Source organism: Sardina pilchardus, chromosome 17, assembly GCF_963854185.1.
Source record: "Sardina pilchardus chromosome 17, fSarPil1.1, whole genome shotgun sequence".
Taxonomy (NCBI): Eukaryota; Metazoa; Chordata; class Actinopteri; order Clupeiformes; family Clupeidae; genus Sardina; species Sardina pilchardus.
This window is the reverse complement of record NC_085010.1, coordinates 3591915-3613432: the sequence shown is the minus strand read 5'-3', so window position 1 is coordinate 3613432 and position 21518 is coordinate 3591915. Positions and strand designations below refer to the sequence as shown.

The window sequence follows — 21518 nt, the reverse complement described above, 5'->3', positions numbered from 1 at the left end:
TCTTTTCCATCTTCATAACTTCCCAAAACAAGTCCTCATTATTTTTAATATGACGGAATGGATGTGGAAAGTTGTAAGACCTCTGGTCAAAGATCTGCCATTGGCACAATCCATAACAGGAAAATCCAAGAGACCACAAGTCGACGTTAATGGCTGCCTGGTTGCCCTTGACTACCAAATTGCTACAAGTGCCAACCAGTTAGTCACCCCTGGTGACAACCACATTTGGTTGGCTTTGGCAACCAAAACCTCATGCCTGATTGCCAAGTTGGCAACCACTTTTAGCAGTTAACATTGAGCTGCCATCCTGTTGCACTCTCCCCTGCAGGTCTACAGCTTCTTGTCTTGTGGGAAGGACTTTTTTGGGAGGTCATTCACTGATGCTGCACAAGAAGGCTTGGCTTGGGATCTCTCTTCTAGTACACTCCAAAGGTGTTTGATTGCAGAGAAAAACCTCTGTGGACCTGTGAAATTCTACCACACCCAATTCGTCCAACAATCTTAATTGGCATTTTTGTGCACTGGGTCACAATTATGTGGGAACCCGAAAAGAGTTTCCCTGAATAGTAATCAAACAGTTGGAAGAATATATTTGTCTTGTTATACTGAAGCATTCCGATTTCTCTTCACTGACCCAAGCCTAACCCCAACCCCTGAAAACCTAGATTATACTAATTATCCTATCTAATAATCCTATCATATTCTAGCAAAGCATGGAGCAATTAACGCAGGAACTATAAGAAAATATATGCAAATGATGTCTGGCTTATACCTGCACTACAGGTGTTACAACAATGCAGCATTTCTGAACTGTGGAATGGTTAAAGAATACTGAGCTTCCTTGTTTGACTAGGATTGTCAGTTTGCATGTGCATTGCATAGTTATGCAGTGCACCTGTTTCTAAAGCATTGTAATGCACTACAGAGACTGTGTGCTGGCCCAGATTCAGATGGCTTCTCTCCTTTGCTTTCTCCTGCCTCTTTTCTACTAACAGGAATAGCACTTAAGCAAGCGCTGGTTCCTTAGATCCTTAGAATAGTTCCTTAGAAAGTATTAGCTCAGCACTCCCCATATTCACTCTGGCTTGAGGCTTTAGATGATCAGCAGACCATAGCATGTGACTTGACCACCCACTGCATGCAACACTTTTCAGTGTGTGGGAAACCAGCAGCCTAGGCTAGATATATTTCATCTTAACATAATTAAAAAATGGAAGACACTTTAATCCCACTATTCAATGGTGACACTATGGACAGAAACCTCTCATGCTACCACCTCTGTCAGAATAGTTGGCCGCTGCACAATATGCATAGGCAAGTAGCACTAGGGCACTTAACCTCAGATGACCTTCCTCCGTCTAGAGCAGACCTACAGTACCAGCTGTCAAGCAAGACGTGTAATATGGCCTTTGGAAATCTCACCAGTCATCGCTCTTTAAATCGTCGATTAAACGCCGATATAAACTAACCATTTCAAAGAAATCTTTACAGAAATTACTGTAATGACCGGGTTTACATTATCGTCCCGTGGCTACATAGTTTCTTTTTCGACGGTTAAGGCACTTCACGCATGTGCGACAAGTGTAAACTCCGCCTTCATTCATTTCTGTCCATGCTGGAAAACTTTAGTTTTCCACACAAACTCAGAGGGCCCAATTCCAAAATTCAGCGCACATAATTCAAGCGTGAAGTAGTGTGACTTTAGCAGAAATGGGTGAAATTGGGCTACCGCGAGGCATGTTCCTGTGGAGTGTCGCTGCCATATACTTGTTTGCATTCGCATCCCTTTACGTCCAAATTCCAGGTAAGTCCATCAAAAGTGACTTACAGTGACGCATCCTAACGTATTGATAATTACTGAAATGTTTGCGTATTTGATTCGGTCCGTGTGTGTTTGAAGGGAGAGCACTTGATTAGCAGCTGTTTCACTGAGACACCAGGCGTCATATATTTTTCCTGATCTGGGTGTTGCCCGTGTAGTAGGCTACCAGCCTACAGCAAAAAATAAATAAATAACTTTTGTGATTTAGATAAGTTATTTGACGTCAAATACAGCATATTATATTAATATATCGCGAATCTCCATAATTTGAAAATTACACCGCTGGACTCGATTGGTCTCCATCAGGGAATTTGGGGTTCTCTCCACTGGTCATGTGCCATGGAGTTGTTGAACAATGAATTTTTTGCGGAAGAAACATTAGACATCCAGCCGCACTTGTTAAGGCTCTGCTCTCGCAGTAGATATGAATGTCGAAATGGTTTGAACAAAGCACAACAATATGTCAAAATGGACGAGCAGAGAGAGATTTTTAACTTTAGAATGTGGGACTGTCGCAAAAAGAGTTTGGTGACCGAATGGAGAGAATGACACTTACGCGTCGGCCCACAACACTAGGCGACTCTGTTGAATGAAAGACACCGGTGAGTTATATGAGATAATCATTGAAGGCATTCCTTCAGCAAGTTACTGCTGTATCTTCCCGGTGATGCCGATCTTTGCGCTACGTGTGCATGCGGTTCTCTGGGACGAATGCCAGTTAGTGCTGAGTGGCGCGCACTGGTAACGGCCCGTCATCACTGCACAACGTTTTTTTCCCCTTGATCTTTTTTCCCAACAAATTTGAGCTGCTGAAAGTGGTTCCAACTCATCGTGTGTGATGAATAATCTACTTTAACCCCGATTTGCGCGGAATTGTTTTGTATCAGATAGAGGCAAAGTGTGGAGTTGATAAATCTTTGGGGAATGTGTCCACATTGTCTCTCACTTTTTCCAGTTATAAGACTGTGTTAACTCTGCTGTGTTCGTAAGATGGTCCCTAGATGACTCACACTTTGGATTGGGCACAATACAGAACTTGTTATACTACTCACACTGTTGCCAAACTGGCACACTTGTCATGGCATGTGCTCCAGAAATGTGGAAGTGTAACTGCTGCTTAGTGACATGATCTCTTGATTTACTTTGTGCATCTTGCAGTATGTGCCTATAGAATGAATGTTAATAATACCCTCCATCTGTCTGGCAGTTTCACAATTTCAGGATGGGTGTTCTTTTGGTGCTCATTATTGAGATTGACCTTTTTCTTATCTCTTGGTAACCTGCCAGAGACATTCATTAATTAATATAATGTAATATAAATATCTATACAACTTCTACGTGGCCATTTTAGTCATGTTTAGATTTACAGCAGACAAGTTCCACCAAATAGAATGACTTAAGTATGTTGATGCTGTGGATGAAATGGCAAACTCTGGTAAGCTATGTTGACCTTGTGGCTACCATCTGAAACCTTACTGATTTGTAACAGCCAAACCACAGTCACCATGCATTGTGTGAAAACACGCACAAGGTACACATCTGACACACCCACATTTTTAGATGCTCAATACGTGACGTTTGTGAGACGAGTCCAACAACTCCACTGAAAGGCAGCTATGTCTATGTCTGACACCTGATTTCTGCCTGAATGAACCTCACCTCTGACCCTCATCCACACACACACACACACACACACACACACACACACACACACAGAGGCTATATTATTGGATGTTTCACTGAACACAGCATTCATGTACACTGGAATCTCTGTGTCCTTTGTGTGTGCTGCAGGTCTGTATGGGAATGAGGGCATTGTTCCGGTGCGCTTGGTGGTGCCCCAGAGTGAGCGGCCCCTGCTGGAGCAGCTGCAGGCCTTCCCCACTCTGCTGCTCCTGGGGCCACAGCTGGGGCTCAGCCCTCAGCAGGCCATGGAGCTGCTGTGCCTGCTGGGAGTGCTGCTGGCCCTGGGCGCCGTCCTGCTGACGTCTCTGAGGAACAGCCTGGTCTTCCTGTGTCTGTGGGCACTCTACTTTTCCCTGGGTCAGGTGTGTTTACTCTGTGAGACATAACTTATGTTTTCCATGTTCAACAAATATAGGATTTTCTTTTAGCACAGTTAGCCTACATCCTGATTTTATTTGGGTTCTACTGCCACTGGAACAAAGCCTTCAACCCCAAACATGGCAGCTAACATTTCAAAATCTAAGACAACCCTTTGTCATGTTTCAAAGGTGTAATGGCGGGAAACCTCTACTGTATTGTCTGTTATTTAAATTGTGCAATCCCCCTGCTTTGCATGTTTGCTGGGAGTTTAGTTTACACTTTTTTAGAGATACTTTAGGCGACACCTCCCCCTAGTGGTAGTAATGCTAAAAGTCACAAGTGGAAGAGGTTGATCACAAGAAATTGCCAGCATAAATCATCTCTTTAAGACAGTAACAACAGAGAGACAGCTCACTCACTGATTTAAGATAAGCCTTTGGCCTTGAATACAGAATTTTTCAGATGACAAGAATTGTTGAGGGTGTGCATTTGTGGGTGTACCACTGTCAACTGTTCATTTGGGATCTCACCAGCTATGCGTATGTTTAAACTCACATTTTTATTGTCTTTGGCAGGTTGGTCATGACTTCCTTCAAAGCCAGTGGTGAGTTAGAAAAAACATCCAATACAGTACAGTGTGTGTTATGCAGAGATTCACTTAAAAGTGTATAATTGGTGATATTGAAATAATGACACCAGATATTGATAAGCTTCAGAGCTCATCCCCACAAATGGACTAAGTTATCTGAAACTTTAAATAGTTTAACTCCCAGTAATTACTTTGAAACTCCATGAGCTTTACTTTGCAGCTGCATTTTTATGATGAATATAGAAACACATGAATATGCACATACAGTACTTACTTTAAAGGGTTTCTGCAACACAAATAGAACAGGCTTTTTAAGTACACTCCAACCAAAGTGCAGTTTTTTTGTTTACTTTAAGTGCTGATTCAGTTCAGGATTACTGTTTCCACCATCCAAAAGTCAAGACATATTAATGTTAACTGAGAATGAGAGACTTCTATGAGAATGAGAGAAGGCTGTGTTGAACAGCTGTCTTGCCCTTGAGTTCTTTTCATCACTCCATAAAGTTACACTTTACTATGTTGACTATCTGTCACGTGGTATTATGATAAGATCTATTTTAGGAGGTGGAATGAAATAAGGGTGTGAACAAGAAGGAAGGTTTCCTTCTAGTTCAGTAAGACGGAAAGATGATTAACAGGTTTGGAATCCCCTATGCGGGCGGCGTTATGTGCTGCACTGTCATTTCCATTTAATAGAATACTTAGCATCCTGTATAGGAGCAGGACTGTGGATTAGCATCACAAGTCTACTGACTGCATCTAACTGTCTTGTGATCCTCTGTGCGTAGGGACTCGTTGCTCTTAGAGGCAGGGTTCTTGGCGGTCGTGGTGGCTCCGCTTCTGTGTGGCGGCTCCTCCCTGCGGCTCCACGACCCCGTGACCTTCTGGCTGACCCGGTGGCTGCTCTTCAGGGTCACGTTTGGTGCTGGAGTGGCGAAGCTGGCCAGAGGAGGCTCGGAGTGGTGGAGCCTATCAGGTCAGAGCAGCGTCAATTGTCTGTGCACTCAGCACTGCATTAACTCAGTCATCCATACATGAGTAGCTTATGGTATGATTAGAGGAATTGCAGGAAGTCAAACCACTGAGATGAGATGTTGTAGTAAGCAATCTATAGTTTTTGGCAAGCATACCATATAATAAATCATACTTTGCATCTTATAATTCTTAATAATTGTATTTGATTCAAATACCCTTTGACCCATTGCTTGACAACATTCAGGAAACCTACTTGAACAGTTTTCAGATGTTTTTATTTTTGAATCGTAAATGTGTAAACTTTTTAAGTTGAAAATGGAAAAAGTGAGCCCAAAGTGAATGTTTCTATAGCTAATGATGTTGTCCTTGTTTGTTTATTTGTGTTGTGTTGTGTTGTGCGGCAGCTCTGTCCCATGTCTTTGAGTCCCAGGGCAGCCCTACCCCTCTGGCCTGGTACTGCCACCAGCTGCCCGTCTGGCTGCTCAGGCTGGGTGTGGTGGTGCTGCTGGAGGCCCAGCTCGTTGTGCCCTTCCTCTTCTTCGCCCCGATCCGCTGCCTACGACTCTCCGCTTTCTACCTCCAGGTCTGCTGTACTCCAATTCAGACACTTTGTATGTGTGAATGTGTTTTATTGGGCTACTGAAGTGTTATATTCCATGAGTTAAATTTCTATGCCATGTGCAGGTGCTTCTCCAGCTGGGCAGCTTGTTGACAGGGAACTTGAACGTGATGAGCCTGTTGACCATTGCATTGTGCTTCTCTCTGCTGGACGATGAGCACGTCAGATCTGAGCAGGGCCCCAAGAAGAAGAAGAAGAGCAAAAGTAAGATCTCACACTGGTGCAGCACTGCCATGACAAACATCGCTCCACATGCAGTGGTCTCTACTAAATGCAACATGGTGGCTCATTGCATGCTTTACATTGTACATTCACAGACGTAGACGCGGAAGGTCATGCTAACTTCTCTTATTTAGTGAAGAGTCTTTTGGGTGCTTTTGAAGTGATAAGTGAATGTTTTCTTTTCACACAGTCCACAGTCCATGGACAGACTAGTTTTCATGCTGCAGACATCCTCAGCTTCTTAGTACACTTGTTTTTTGTGTTGTTTTTGTTTTTAGTTTAGTTTATTTCTTACAGGGACCATGTGCAGAGAATATGAATCACTTAAAAGAGAAAAGATACACTGTACCAGATTTAGCTACAAGCTATTTTCCATCTGCAGTCCCAGGGCAGGTAAAAAGGTCAAAGCAGGACCAAACTGTTATGCACATACACACACACACACACACACACACACACACACACACACACACACACACACACACACACACACACACACACACACACACACACAGAGAAATATACAGACACTCCTAACATACACAAGCAAACTAAAGAGCAACACAAGACTGTAAGGACATACTGTATGCAGCACAGCCACACACACACACACAAGATAAAAAATAAACAGAAATTAGACAAGCAAGACAGCAAGACAATTACATAATGTTAATGTTGGCAGGATTGACTTATAGGAGCCATTTGTTGACCCCACGTGAGAAAATGTGGTACTCTGAACAGGTTTTCAGGCTACTTGGGAGTGAATTCCATTCTATTCTATTTCTATTGCTTTAAAGAGACCCTATGCAACTTTCTGCAGGAGACTATCGCTCCTTGTTTACATCTGGAAGTCTGAGACGAAGAACCACGCTTGCAATTTATATATTTAAATATAGCCTATACATGTATAAATATACACGCTAAAGCAGTCGGGGAAGCTCTGCAGAGAAAATGCAAGCATAAAAGGAGCAAAAACGAAAAACGAAACCGAAACCAGAGATGAAATCGCCAATCCTGCATAGTTCCTCTTTAAAAGAAAAAGATGACTGGGTAAAAGTTGTGCTTTGAGTAGGCACACTACAGTTCCTCTTTGTTGTGGACCTAGTGCTTCTAGCCATCATTTTGGCACAGGGTTTAACATATTTTTTCAGGGGTGGTGGGGCAGCATTATGGATAATTTTCTGTACTAGACGCAGGTTTGTGTACATCATTATGTTATCAAAATTAAGCATACTGTATTTAGTGAGTATGCCACAGATATGAGACTGACGTGATTTTTTTATCTAGTATTTTAAATACTTGTTTGTAGAGAGATGCTATTGGCTTCAATGCGGTCTTGCTTGCCTGTGACCATACTGGCATACAATATTAGATATGAAAAAAACAATGCATTTATGTATGTGATTGACGCATCTACTGTCAGGGCATTTCTAATAGATCTAAAATTTGCTAGGCTATATTTCAAAGTGTGGCACAACTTTTTAATATGTTTTTTAAAACTTAGTGTTGGGTCTAGAGTGACCCCTAGGTATTTAAACTCATTGACATTTTGCAATTCTTTTCCATCCACATATATAGGTGGAAAAGTGCGTTGTCTAAATTTATTATAAAAAACATAGTAACAGTCTTCTTAGTATTGAGTGTAAGACAATACCTCCTAAGCCAGGGCTATTCAACTTCAGTACCAAGAGGGCCGAATGCAAAAATCACTGGGTTTTCAGGGGCCGCATAAAATAAGACGCCGCAAAATAATTGTATCCAACATAAAATCAGAGTAAAATTCAGTTCAATTCAATTGAATTTTATACACTGGCATAGAAACTAAGAACATAGCCTATTATCCATATCCATAAAAACTTCTTCACTTCTCTTCTCAGACAGGTGATAGGCTGCCACACAAACTATACAAGTATTTGAAAACACCCAGGCTAACCATAGTATTTCATACCTGATGTCTGATAGCTGCCATATCATGCATCAGTGGGAAAAATTGCAGTGTTGATTTAACTAGCCTACTTCAAGATAATTAGGCTCATAAGTGTTTCAAACACACACAGTAGCCTACAGCGCCTATCTCTCAAATATACTTAGCATTGAATTTAAAGGAAAAGTAATGCCAGCTCTGCCTCTGTTTATCTATTTCACGATTTCTTACCACCAAAGATTCTAAACTTCGAGCCTGCGCAAATCACAAACAATAACATTCCCACGAGTGGAGTGAAGATGGCTCTGTCTAAAGAAACGTCTAATTGACAACGAGAACAATCGTTCATTTTACCCTCTGCAACAAGTACGAGACTTTCATGTTTATTGTGCAACGAATTCATCGCTGTAAAGAAGGAATATAAAGTCAAGAGGCAATTCTCTACAAACCACAGCTCCTTCACTAACTTTCCGGAGGGCTCGGAGGAACGGAGACCGGGTATGATTATAACATTTTTGATTTGCGCACGCTCGAGGTTTAGAATCTTTGGCGGTAAGAAATCGTAATTTAATCAACATTTAATGATAACATTTAAAACTAGTTACACAGTTGGAAATGTCAGTTTGTGTAGTGATGTGCTGTGTTCTCTGAGTGAAGATATAGTCTGGCCAATAGGGGCGGGCCGACAGTGCGCTACTCGCCAATAATATGAAGATATGCACACCCGTTAAAGCGAGTTCATTCTCATGACGAGACACGCGGGCCACAGGAAATTTGAAGCGGGCCACATCTGGCCCGCGGGCCGCTAGTTGAATAGGCCTGTCCTAAGCCATCCAGAGACTTTCTGCATGGCAGCTGTCAATTTGGCAGCAACTTTTGCGGGATCTTTACCGTATGTAGAAAGGACAGTGTCATCAGCATACATCAAGATCTCCACATCATCACAGATAGATGGGAGTTCTTTGGTGTAGATACTGAACAACATCGGCCCCAAAATGGAACCTTGGGGTACCCCTATAGTACAGGCTCTGAATGGTGAGACTTTGTTATTTATCCGAACACGTTGAGAGCGGTCAGATAAATAAGACTTAAACCAGTTTAACACATTTGTGGATAAGTTCAGTTGCAAGCTTGTATGACTGCTTTCCAAACCGCCTCTTGATAGTGAGACAGACTGTGCTAGGCTCAGCTCAGACCTTGAGCAGGAATGAGTGGGAGTCAGGTAGACGAAGGAGCTCTGCAGTTAGTTTAACCGTTAAGATGGAGTATTTGAACTATGGTAGCCCAACAATGATACAATGCCTGAAAAGGGCCATTTTATAACAGTTTGGGAGGAGAACTCGTCATAGTTTTTCACCAAGTGCATGACATCACATGTTTGATATCACGTCAGGAGTAATTTGTTGGCCTCAGTAGTTGTTCTTACCCTGTCCTGTTTGGTTGATTTGTTTTCTTTCCAGCTTGGATGCAGTTCATTGGCTCTCTCATTTCACTTATATTGGAGTTGGGAGTGTTTGCCCTAATCATATATAGTGCTGTGGAGCTGTTCCAGTTGCGGATCGATTGGGAGCAGAAGATTGTGACCTCCAAAACAAGTGAGATGACCTGCATTAATATTCATAGAAATCTTTCCTCTACGCCTTCATATTTTTTTTTATTTGTAATACTCTTACTTTAGGAGTACATGGCTCCATTGGTGTGGTGACTATCTATAGAAGTGATATTAACTTCATGCATGTTATTGACCCTGCAGAGTTTACACAGCAGCAGTTTGCTGATGTGCTGAAATTGGTCACAGTGCCCAGTATCTGGGTAGGAGTTTTGTCCCTCACTTGGGAGGTGGTTGCTGCTATGCTCGGGTAAGTCTCTCCGGTGAGATCCATCAGTTTCCGATCTGATGATGCAGAGGATGATGATGATGATTATTGTTATGTTCCATGACTTGATAGGGCCAGAAAGCCTCCTCACTCTGTTCCTCCTCTCTGTTAGGTCCATGTTGTTAGATGTCACATATTTTACTCCTCTGTTAGCACAAACACACAAATCAGGTGCCTGTGGCCCACCCGCTGTTAGTAACTGATTTGTCCCTCACAGGTGTGTGTGTGCCCGAGGGTTTCTGTCCAAGCTCTGGGCTCTCTTCCAGTGGGCTGTCTTCACTGCATTGGCTGCTGGCATCTTTGCACTGACTCTGGTACGAAGCCAGTGATGCAGAGCTGAATTATGGCATATTTTCAGAATTTGCCGTCGATATTTTTGCAATTGTCAAAGGATACTTTATCTTTTTGATTGATAATAGGTTCCATACACAGCCATGGAGAATGTCTCCAACAGTAAGATTTTACCAGAGGTGAGGAAAGCATATAACATGGTGGAACCCTACGGGTTGGTAGGTGCCTATGGCATCGAGCACAAGTCCCTCACAGAGGATGGAAGACCAGAAATTGTTATTGAGGGCAGTATGGACCAGCAAAAATGGACGGTAAGAGAAAAGAGTTGCTAAATTTATTTTAACATTATTTTCCCATTCAGAGTATAGAGTAGGTTGAGAATCAAACAAATTCATAATCACAATCTTCAGTCATTCAATTCATAAATCAAAAGAGTGGTGTTCAGGTATTCCCATGATGCTCCTCAAGCTGATTTAGGTGGCGCTGGTTCTCTGTGCTTCATGTAGGAGATTGAGTTCATGTACAGGCCAGGGAAGGAGAGCAGAGCCCCTCCACTGGTGACCCCCTATCAGCCGCGGCTGGACTGGGAGCTGTGGGAGGCTGCTCATGGGTCACAGGAGGACAGCCCCTGGTTCACAGGCCTGATGCAGCGGCTCCTACAGGGCAAGAGGGACGGTAAGTGTCTGGTAATGTCACCAGGTTGAAATGTGCTGCCCCCCTGTGGTTGGAAGTGGGAGAGTCAATGCTGTTGCGTCTGCCTTTTCCTCAGTGGTGCGACTGGTGCAGACAGATGATGCTCAGTACCCCTTCAGCCAGACTCCCCCCACGTTCATCAGAGCGGGCCTCTATAAGTACTGGTTCACGGAAGAGTCACAGGACGGGTGAGTCATGGAGGAGATTGGCATGTCCTCTTTGGTTTTGTTCCTTTGTTTGATTTGTGTGGGTAGGGTTTATTTCGTGGAAAAAAATGCTTGATAATTATCCTATACAAATAAAGAGGGACATGCCACAAAAAACAAAGGGCCCTCTTTGGTTTTTTTTGGCATGTCCTTGTTTGTTTTTTCGTGGCATGCTCTCTTTGCTGTAATTAAGAAGGGGAAAAAATGCACAGTGAAAATGTAGGCTAGTAAAAATGACAATCCTAAACAACTGATAATAAACTATACTCTATGAGTATGTGTATGTAATTCATGTGATATGATTATTTCAGATTACGTTAAAACTTTTAAAATAACTGTAAATGCTGGAATGATACGAATGCTCTGGTTCTGACCAGATCTTGGTCAGAGCTCCCCACAAGCCCAAACAGTTGGCACCTGTCCAGTTGCTGGGAGAGAGGCATGTTGTAACGGTTTGTTCCCATTAGTTCCCAGCCACAGCAGTGGTGGAGGAGGCACTTTGTGCAGGAGTTCTACCCTGCAGTGCGTCTGGGAGATCCCGAGCTGGAGAGCATGCTCCGCAGCCATGGCCTGAAGGTAACATTCCATCCACAGAGCATAAGCTACTGCTCTCCTGCTGCTTACGTCTGTAAATATGACTACTGTTTGTTATTCTAGTTATAGTTGATGTGCCTGCTGTAGACATTCATCGTACCCTTAGTTTTGTTTACCAGCAGTTCTATTATTTGTGGGCACAGTCAAGACTAAAATGATTTGTTGTCTAAACTGCTATCTGCTTGCTGCATCTGGAGACATTCCTGTGTGATGGATAGCAAGATGCTGTTTCTTAGTTAGTGGTGCCAGGGGCAGCCACCCTACCCTGCTTAATGTGGAGTCTGAATGTACATAATGGAAACTTTTGTGGCATTGCACTTAAATGGATGTGTTTGTGATCTGTTTTAAATGTAAATAAACCCTTAACCTGTCCTCAACTGTAAACTTGACTTGACTGAATGTGTGTTTGCTGCAGGAGAAGCACCCTATCCTGGCCGTTTCGGACTCCCCGGTGGGCCAGGCTCTGGAGCTGGTGCGGGACCAGGTCAGCCCTCTCTCAGGGCCCCTGGTGCTGCTGGCGCTGGTGGCCACCGTGGCCTCCGTGTGTCTGGTCAAGTCCATGATCGGCCAGAAGGCCAAAGGCGTCCCAGCGGAGCCCAAGGGCAAGAAGGGCAAAGAGGCCCAGCCGGTGACGGAGAAGAGCAAGGGCAAGAAGGACAACTCTGAGGAGAGAGCACAGGACTCTGAGCGCAGCCCACGCAAGAGGAGGAAGTGATTGGACACATTTGTTTCCTAATGCCCACCTCCCTCCCCACACCACAAAACAGACACATACGCACACACTCAGGGTCATTACAAAATATTGGGGGAGGTGTGGGGGCTCTCTTCGGGGATTTGCTTTGTTTCCTGTTTTTTTTTTTCTCTCCTCCTACAATTGTCACCCATCATTCCATTACACTATTTTTTTGCTATCAACATTCTTCAAGTTGAGGTGCTGTTACTGCTTCATTTCCGTCTCTTCAGGCACCCCTCTCAGTTATGGAAGCCTGTATGTAAAAGCAGATCCAAGTGAATGCTCAGGTCTATTTGTACCAAAGACAGCGTGTGGAAAGGTTGGCTCCTGCTGACCAGTGTCTCTGCTACTGTTGATTTCCACATGTAGATGGCTGCTGCCTTTATGCTGGATGTACATTTTTTCTACTGAACACATTCCTAACTTTGGCCTTACGTTTGTACAACCTTGACAGAAAGTCACCCTCTTGAAAAAAAATAAATTTGACCTGCTCGTGCTGTTGCGTGTTTTGTCGTTTTGGGTTTTTCCAGGTGTAATGAAGAGAAATTAGATTGTTTTATTGTTGAGATGTTGTCACAAAGAAATATACAGTATTCATCCATGCCTACCCTCTGTTAGGACACTCCTCCTCTGGTGCTCTATGCTTCATGTGGAGCACTTCCCAGCAATGCAAGATAGCTGGTTGCGATGGTCAGTCTCTGAGAAGGCTGGTTTTCAGCTGCCTTGACCGATGAAAAGGATTACATAGAGTGAAAACAAGTGCACCTCAGTTCCACTAAGACGCCAGTGGATTCCTGATGTCATGTGAACACATAACTGAAAAATTAGGTTAAGATGGGGGAATGCTGTGTAAGGGAGCTCTACAGCAGACTAAAGAAAAGTTGTAAGACCTGTGAGTGTCCTACTGGACTGATTTCTAACAGCAGTAGAGCCTGAGATCATGAAGGACCAGAGGAGCTAATGGAGATAAGATCATCTTTACTGAGAAACTCCTGGTGCGTGAGTGATGATTGTTTCAGTTCAAGGTTGCTACAGTAGTTCACAGGATTGGTGTGGCTGAATGTGGTTGGCTCATATTTCTGATGTGCTATATCTGCTGAGATGTATGGCCTGTGAAAGCCAATGGGGAGGGTTTAGCCCAGTTTACCCGGGAACATTCATGGAACATGTTGGCAGAAACCGTTCACTAGATCAAATATTTACTTTTCAGTGAACCTTACAAGTGTTTCAGCTTTACACTTTTCACTCTAAAGATATGGCTGTGTTTGGTGTTTGCACTGGTATTCCTGATCCATATCTACACCTTGGTAGATTGTGAATGAAGTAAATGAACTAAATTATTCACATATTAGTTATGTCAGGGATAATGAAAGACAGCATTCTGTCAGCAAAAGTTAATGAATGTTCAAGGTGGTAATGCGGCAGTTATAAATTGCTTTTATTTCGTCCTTCAATGCATAAAACCAGTTACTGTCTGGCTCTATGACTAGAGTGGTCATCTCTAACAGAGAGGTCAGTGTGCAAGATCTTGCACCAGAGGGCAGTACACACTATCCACTGGCACTCTGTCAAACACATTGAACCTGTGCAATGACTGAAAAATAGAGGCTAGGCCTACTGATAATTGAAAAAGTAAAATCAGCCAACTATTCAGATAATCAAATGTTTAATGTTATGCTTGTCTCATAGTGAAAGCTGAAGACTGATGGACAATATAGACTACTAGAGTATAGAGTGATGGAAATCTATGTTTAAAGTGTTGCTCTTTACACAGACTTTGGTGAGGCTCACCAAATTAGTACCTCCAGGCTTTTGCAAGCCTTGCTGGAGATTGTTGCAATTGTCTGATGTCTGATGTAACTTTTCTAAAACATTGTGATGGAAGTTGCAATGTTTTAGGCATTTGTTGCAAAGAAATTGTAGAAGGAAGTGAAATATAGGTTGAGGCCAACCAAAACCACACTGATCTTGATACTCTTATTTAAAATGACAAAAAGTGTAAGTGCGGGTTGGTGAGAGGAATGGAGAAGTGGCGTTTTTTAGGCTCCTGCCACACATGCAGTCTCTATTTTCAGTATTATTCAGTCGGGTTAATCTGAACTTTGCTACAACTGACTTTTATTTGACAGTCCTAGCCAGCCAATATGTCTAAAACCGCTAAACAATCAAAGAAAGAACCTGACCCTCTGGGGTAAACATATCATTGCTCGTTGCCAAAGTATGTTGCGGACACAATTCAAATTGTGCTCTTGCAAGAACTCTGGATTTCCAGGGTAACAACCAAAAATATTTTTCTCTAATTTCATGGTGGGTATACTGGGCAAAGATGTGCTGAGTTCTCCCCCAGAGCGACTTCTCTCCACCTTAGGAGTCCTTTAAGGCATATTTAAGAGGCCATATAATTTCCTACACAGCCCACCTCAGAAAATGACCATGTCTAGTCAATCTGAGCTAGCATAAAAGGTTCTGGAAATTGATGGCTATGCAAATAACCCAGCGCCTTCACTTTATAAAAAGCATCTTCAATATCAAACAAGCTCAACCTTTTAACCTCAAATGATTCAGAAATGCAATAGCTCAAGTCGAGACGGAGATGTTTTGAGTCAGTGGACAAAGCTGGTAAACTCCTTGCCTAGCAAGCCAGAGCTGCAGCAGCATCTATGTTCACTCCTAGTATTAAATATTCATCAGGCAGCACTACCACTGACCCAAAGTTTATAAATGAAACATTCTCTAAATTTTACTCCGATCTAGGCCTACTGTATATGCCTCCAGCCACCCTTTAAGCAAGTGTGTCAAGCACCATTGAGTTTCCTAAAGTGGATCAGGAGCTAGTAGAGAGTTTAGCTGAATCAATCTCCACAACTGAGATTATGTGGGCGATAACTACATTGCAGAGTGGAAAATCACCTGGTCCAGATGGATACTCGGTAGACTTTTATAAGAAATTTGCCCCACTTCTCTTCACAGTTCTAAGTGACATGTACAATGAGGCTTTGTCACTTGGTTGATGTCCTCCAACTTGACCAATGCCACAATTACTCAACACTAGGAGACACCACTCCCTGAGATAGTGGTGTTGCTGGACGCTGAGATAGGGTGGAGAAGGAGTTTCTTTTTGAGATTATGGATAGATTTGGTTTGGGTTCAGGTTTAATCATGGGTAAAGTTGTTATATCCATCCCCAGTAGCATCTGTACAAACAAACAATGTGTTATCACCCTCTTTTAAACTTCACTGTGGCACACAGAGGTGGGCACTAATACATCAAAAACTATTTTGTTACAAATTACAAATACTGGCTTATAAAATGTAACAAAATAAAATACAACATACTGATGCAAAATGTATTTAATTAAAATACAAGTAACGAGTAATTCGCTGAGCTTCACACAAGGATCTGGGAGTTCTCGATAGGAGATGTATTTCTGAAGGCGGGGCCTTGTAAAAAAATCCTTGCATGTGATTTGATAAACCACTTGTCCGTTATCTTGAATGACGTGCTAGGCTACTTCAAGCTCTTGCCAAACCCGGTGTCTTATCTGTATCATTTTTAACTTTTAGCCTTGTAGCACTTGAAACACCTGACCTTCAAGTTCCTGAAGTTAGTTACTTTTGAATTTTTTTTAACTTTTAGACATGCTCTTAGGGGATGATAAAACAGAAAAGACACATCTATTGCTTTGAAGTTGTCTACATGTAAATCAAGGCCGATTCTAGGCTGCTACATTTGGGTGGGCTGGAATAAATGTGTGTGTGTGTGTGGGGGAGGGGGGGGGGGTGTTATCATTGTGCTCCCGGACAATGATAAGCATAGTATATTGTCATGGTTATAAGGCTATATTTAACTGAGTGATGAATTTTTGGCTAATTTGAGGGGGCAAATGACAGATTTCTGTATTTAAGTATTTGAAATACTCTAAACACAATCCCTCAAAGTATTTTGTTAAAAATTACAAATTACGCTAAAGTAATTAAATACATATTTAAAATACATATAATTGAAATACTGCCCATGTCTGGTGGCACAAGACAGGGGCGTCCACTGTCCCCTTTACTGTTTGACCTAGCCATTGAGCCCTTGGCTATCTGGCTAAGATCTGAAAACGATTTTGAGGGCATTTTACATCAAGGAACAGTACACAAGCTATCACTGTACGTAGATGACTTGCTTCTGTATGTGTCCAACCCTTCTACCTCTCTCCCTGTAATTCTTGAAATCCCGTGCAACGGCCCTGGCCCTCTTCTTTTGCTTCATTGTTTTGGTAAGCAAATATACAGAAGCTAGATCACAACCCCAATAACTGTCCAGAAATTCCATATTGTTCAGCAAGCAGACTGCAATCAGCAAAACAAACACACAACCTGAGATATACGCAAAATAAAGAGCTGGCTGACTGACAGACTGCTGGTTAGTAAAAACCCTGAGTTATGTGTTGTAAAATGAATAGATGATGGACAGACTGAGGTTGGTAAAAACCTGAGCTATGAAGAACTAATAAATGGACAGGCTAACGTTTCTTTGACCGCAAACACTTGCTGTGTTCAGGTGGGCCTTCTCTACAGAGAGTACAATATTGACCTGTCCTCAGTGTATTCATTTTAGGTTATAATACTAATTAAGACAAATTTCCATGACAGGTTAGAATTAAATTCATTCAGGTATTTTTGGAACACACACCAACCTGCACACACCACATGCTCAGTATATTTCACAATGGCTTTTCACTGGGTTAGACACTGGCAAACATGCACTCTTACTAAGTGGACTCCGCTCCGACATGGCAGATACATTCAACATGTGGTTATCACTCAGTAATCATGACCTAATTATATCATTAGCCACAATAAGACAGCTTTATGATGCTAAAACCACCTTATTTGTGTTGTTAATTAGTCACTGTTGTCATCAGAGGCAATCAGTCGATGACTGCTGCGTAAAGATGCCATTAGTTATTTTGTCCCATCAGCGCTTTTTGTTTTGCCTCTGTAGTCTGTAGTGAGGTACACTCCTGCACCAGTGGGTTGTTAGGAATGTCAGGCATGTCATGTTATTCTATGTGTGTGCGTTCTCTCTGTCTCTCTCTGTCTATCCCCTTTTCTCTGGAAAATGGCCTCTGGAGGTCCTTTTCAGTTCATCAGTGCCACATGGACTGTTGGATTCACTCAAATGAGGATTTCAACCAGATTTGCATGCTGTGCTGATTTGCTAGATTGTGTTCTAACAGCTTAAAGTGCTGCCCACATGACTTTAAACATTGCTTTTTCACATCCTATTCCCACAGCTCTGCCCTTATGATCACATGATTGTTGGAACATTTTTGATCTCAATCCCAGTTGGTTTGGCCTGAGGCATTCACAGGTTAGTATGACTTTGATGCATTACAGTGACGACTTCCTACATTGACCATTGTTGTATCAAATAACATTTTATATATAAAAGCTCACGTTCAAAATGCTTTGCTATACTTTGAAATATGTTATCCACCATGTCAACATATCCTCAATGCTCTCCACTGACTGACCCTCTCACACATGTTGTGTGTCTGTCCTCCTGTAACCTAGCACTGAGGTAGTGACTCAGACTGTCCATTTCTAAGATAGTCATTTGTAAGAATTAGCCTACTGTATAACTTGTAGTGTTTGGATGGGATGATTGCTCCACCAATATTATTTTGCAGGTTCAGCCACACAACTGAAAACAAATGGCAAGTGGTGAGTTTTGAATTTGAAACAGTCCTCCGTTGTAATGTTTTGTACACATGGTTCATAATGGCCTATCCTTGATAGAATGCTAAAAAGATGTGTGTATACCAGAATTTCCTGCCTGTGCGTGATATCGGGTTGGTCAGAAACAGGCTCCCACACCGGACCACCTGGATATGGCTTTCCAAACAGGAGGTGGGAAGAGGAGGGGAGGGGAGGGGAGGGAAGGGTGGAGGGCAGAAGGAAAAGGTTATCACTGTATCCTTGAAGATAAACCACAGAGCCCACTCCAACCCTGGTGAAGTCTGTCATGTCAACAAATCTTAAAGGTGACTTATGTGTGTATGCGTTTCTTGTGACAATGAGCAAAATATGTTCATCTAAAAATATCCCTCTGACGTCTCTTGCTGGAGTATAATCACAACGGCAGTACTTTGCTACTTTTTAGGCAGAAATGTTGAGACGTGTTGCTCAACCTCTCTCTTAACCTCTGCAGAACTGAGCTGAAATGATCAGCACATTCTATTCTATTCATATTTGTAACTATGTTCGCTCCGTTAAAGAGAGATTGAGCTTGACGCAGAACGTGTGAAGACAGCTGGACGAGCTCTGTCGCTATGGTCACCACACTTGACCTCACAGGGGTGAGAGTTTCCTCAGAGCACACTACTCATTTCACACAACACATCCTCATAAACAATACAATGCCCATTCCTGGAAAGGGTGCCTACCACCCATTACACAGACTCTCTCTCACTCTCTCACACACTCTCTCTCACACACACACACACACACACACACACACACACACACACACACACACACACACACACACACACACACACACACACACACACACACACACACACACACACTAGCAGGATTTGCAACACAGGGGTGTTTCACACCATGACGGAAACTTCTCTAGGCCTAGGAGTCATGCCCCACCTGTGGTTGAATAGTGCTTGTGTGGTCCAGCCAGATGTGTGATAGCTGCTTGATGACTGTAAGATCTTCTAGAAGATGAGCCTGTCTAACGACTGTTCTCAGAACTGGAATTCCAGCGAAAAAACGCTTTCAAAGAGGCCGGCCTCCTCCTCTGCAGCCTGGTCTCAAAAACAAGAGCGTTTTGCGATGGAAACAATATGTGGATTGCATTGTTTATATGTGCCTCATCCCAATGAGGGAAAAACATGTCCTTAGCAACAGCTATTTGGGGGTTTAATTAAAAGGGTCTGTGGCATAATCGCTGCCTGGGCCTCTCAATGGGGCTAGGGGCCCCAGGGCCCATGGAGGTCCTCCAGCGTGGATCACGTGTTCAGTCTCTGTGAATGATTTATGGGGACCCTGAATTTACATAATATCTTAAATTATGCGTCGAGGACCACAGGGGTGTCCAGTGTGTTCCCTGGGTCAGAGGTTAACCACGGTTCACGTGGAAGTGCTTTTCCATTGCCAGCAGAAGCTGTACAAAAGCTCTTTTTATCCTCTATGTGCTCAAAATATCTCCCCTCCACAATCATTGCATATTTTTCTGCTTTTTGAGGCGATGGGGGGAAAATGCATTTGCATTAAAGTGGGAGGTGTGTGTAAGATAGTTTCCTCACAGCTCTCGAACAGGACATTTTTGGAGCATGTTCTGTTCCTCTATGCTGCATCTCTATCCTCCCTGTCGATCTCAAAGCGCTCCACGGAGAAAGAGTTAATTGCAGCTGACAGGAGTTTTCCACAGCTTGGCTACAGAGGTATCCACCAACAATGAACTGAGATCACCAGTCAAGGGATGTGAGGGACCATTCCAAAGCCCGAATGTGTTTTTTAGATCTTTGTAAATCACTTCCTCAAATCTTCACTCTTGGCATGTGTTGTCGTGCTCCCTTTAAGGCAGTATCTCCAAATTAACTCTCCAGACATGTCAATCCCCTCACTTTGTTTGGCAAGTAGATTAGTTGAACAAATAAGACCCAATTTGGAGAATGCCTAAAAGGAGCCAAGGGAACTTCAATCACCTGATCTCTTGATGTCTGTAGTCTGGGATTTGAGGGACATGGAACTGAAAGAGATGATGACAGCACAGCTTTTTTCGTCTTGTGTCTTTTGAGGAAGTCAGAAGCAAATGTGCAGCGGTTAAATAGGATATGGGTCTTTGAAGCCTTCTCTGCTCCCCACCCCCCCAAACAAAAAGCAAGAACATGCAGTTCAGATAGAACACATTAAATCACCTCTCTGTATCACATATCACACAAACACACTCACACAGACTTAGGAGCACCTGGTTTTTAGGGTGTGGATCAGCATATATCAGGTTCTTATTGTAATTCATAAAAGCGGGAGACAGTACACATTGTGTTCATTCCTGAGGGGCTCTGCTCAGTATTACGCCACTTCCCCGGGCCCGTCCATGATTGGTGTCTGGCAAACATGTACTGTAACTGAGGAGAAAGACCTGGGCTTTGCCCATGCTGAGATGCACCCACACAGTCTGACAAGGTGTTTTCATGAGAGATTTTGCATGGCAGTAATGGCTAATCCACCATAGCCGTTTGCCATAGCAACACCCTCATTCACTTACACACATTTGCACACAAGCACATGCATGCAAACACACACTTTCACAACCCCTTCGCTTTGGTTTGGTTTTGCATCTAGGACACCGTGTGTTTTGAAAGAGTAATCAGGACATCAACATCACACACACATGCCAAGCCTTTTGGAGCTGCTAATAGAGTGTTATAGAGCTTTTTGACAAACTGGTGACAGTGCAGGAAAGCTAACAGTTAATCGTGTTGAAAAAATCAAACAAACACCTCTTTGTGCTTGTTCAGGGAGACGTCAATGCTGGTCAGAGACAAAGATGGTGGACAAGCGATACCAGACACTGTGTGTGTGTGCGTATTGTTGAGGTGTATTCTGTTATTACTCAATGCAACTGATTTTATGCTGTTGCTTTCTCACTTTCTCTTTCTGTCTGTCTGTTTGTGAGATGGTTTGTTCCTCCATCAGCATTGCTACTCAGACAGATGCTCTCAGTGTAGGATAACAGAGTAGACTCAGGAAAGAGAGGGAAAGAGAGACAGAGAGAGAGAGAGAGAAAAGAGGGGAGGAGGGAGAGAGGGAGGAGAGTGTGTGTGTGTTTGTGTGTGAGAGAGAGAGAGAGCGAGAGAGAGAGACAGGGCAATCCCGCCCCCTCAAGCCCCCCTGGCTTTATAAAGAAACTCCAG

At 42.9% G+C, this 21518-nt stretch overlaps 1 protein-coding gene across 1 annotated transcript; it reads left to right on the top strand.

The window, feature by feature from the left end:
• Window positions 1-1569: 1569 nt before the first annotated feature.
• lmf2b (lipase maturation factor 2b) lies at window positions 1570-13093 on the top strand. The gene is made up of 14 exons (XM_062518413.1): window positions 1570-1804; window positions 3617-3870; window positions 4444-4472; window positions 5246-5433; window positions 5837-6015; window positions 6117-6255; window positions 9658-9792; window positions 9951-10056; window positions 10292-10388; window positions 10494-10676; window positions 10872-11040; window positions 11135-11246; window positions 11732-11840; window positions 12274-13093. The coding sequence occupies exons 1-14, from the start codon at window positions 1711-1713 to the stop codon at window positions 12571-12573; spliced, it is 2094 nt and encodes a 697-aa protein (XP_062374397.1). The 5' UTR covers window positions 1570-1710; the 3' UTR covers window positions 12574-13093.
• The last annotated feature ends 8425 nt before the right edge of the window (window positions 13094-21518 follow it).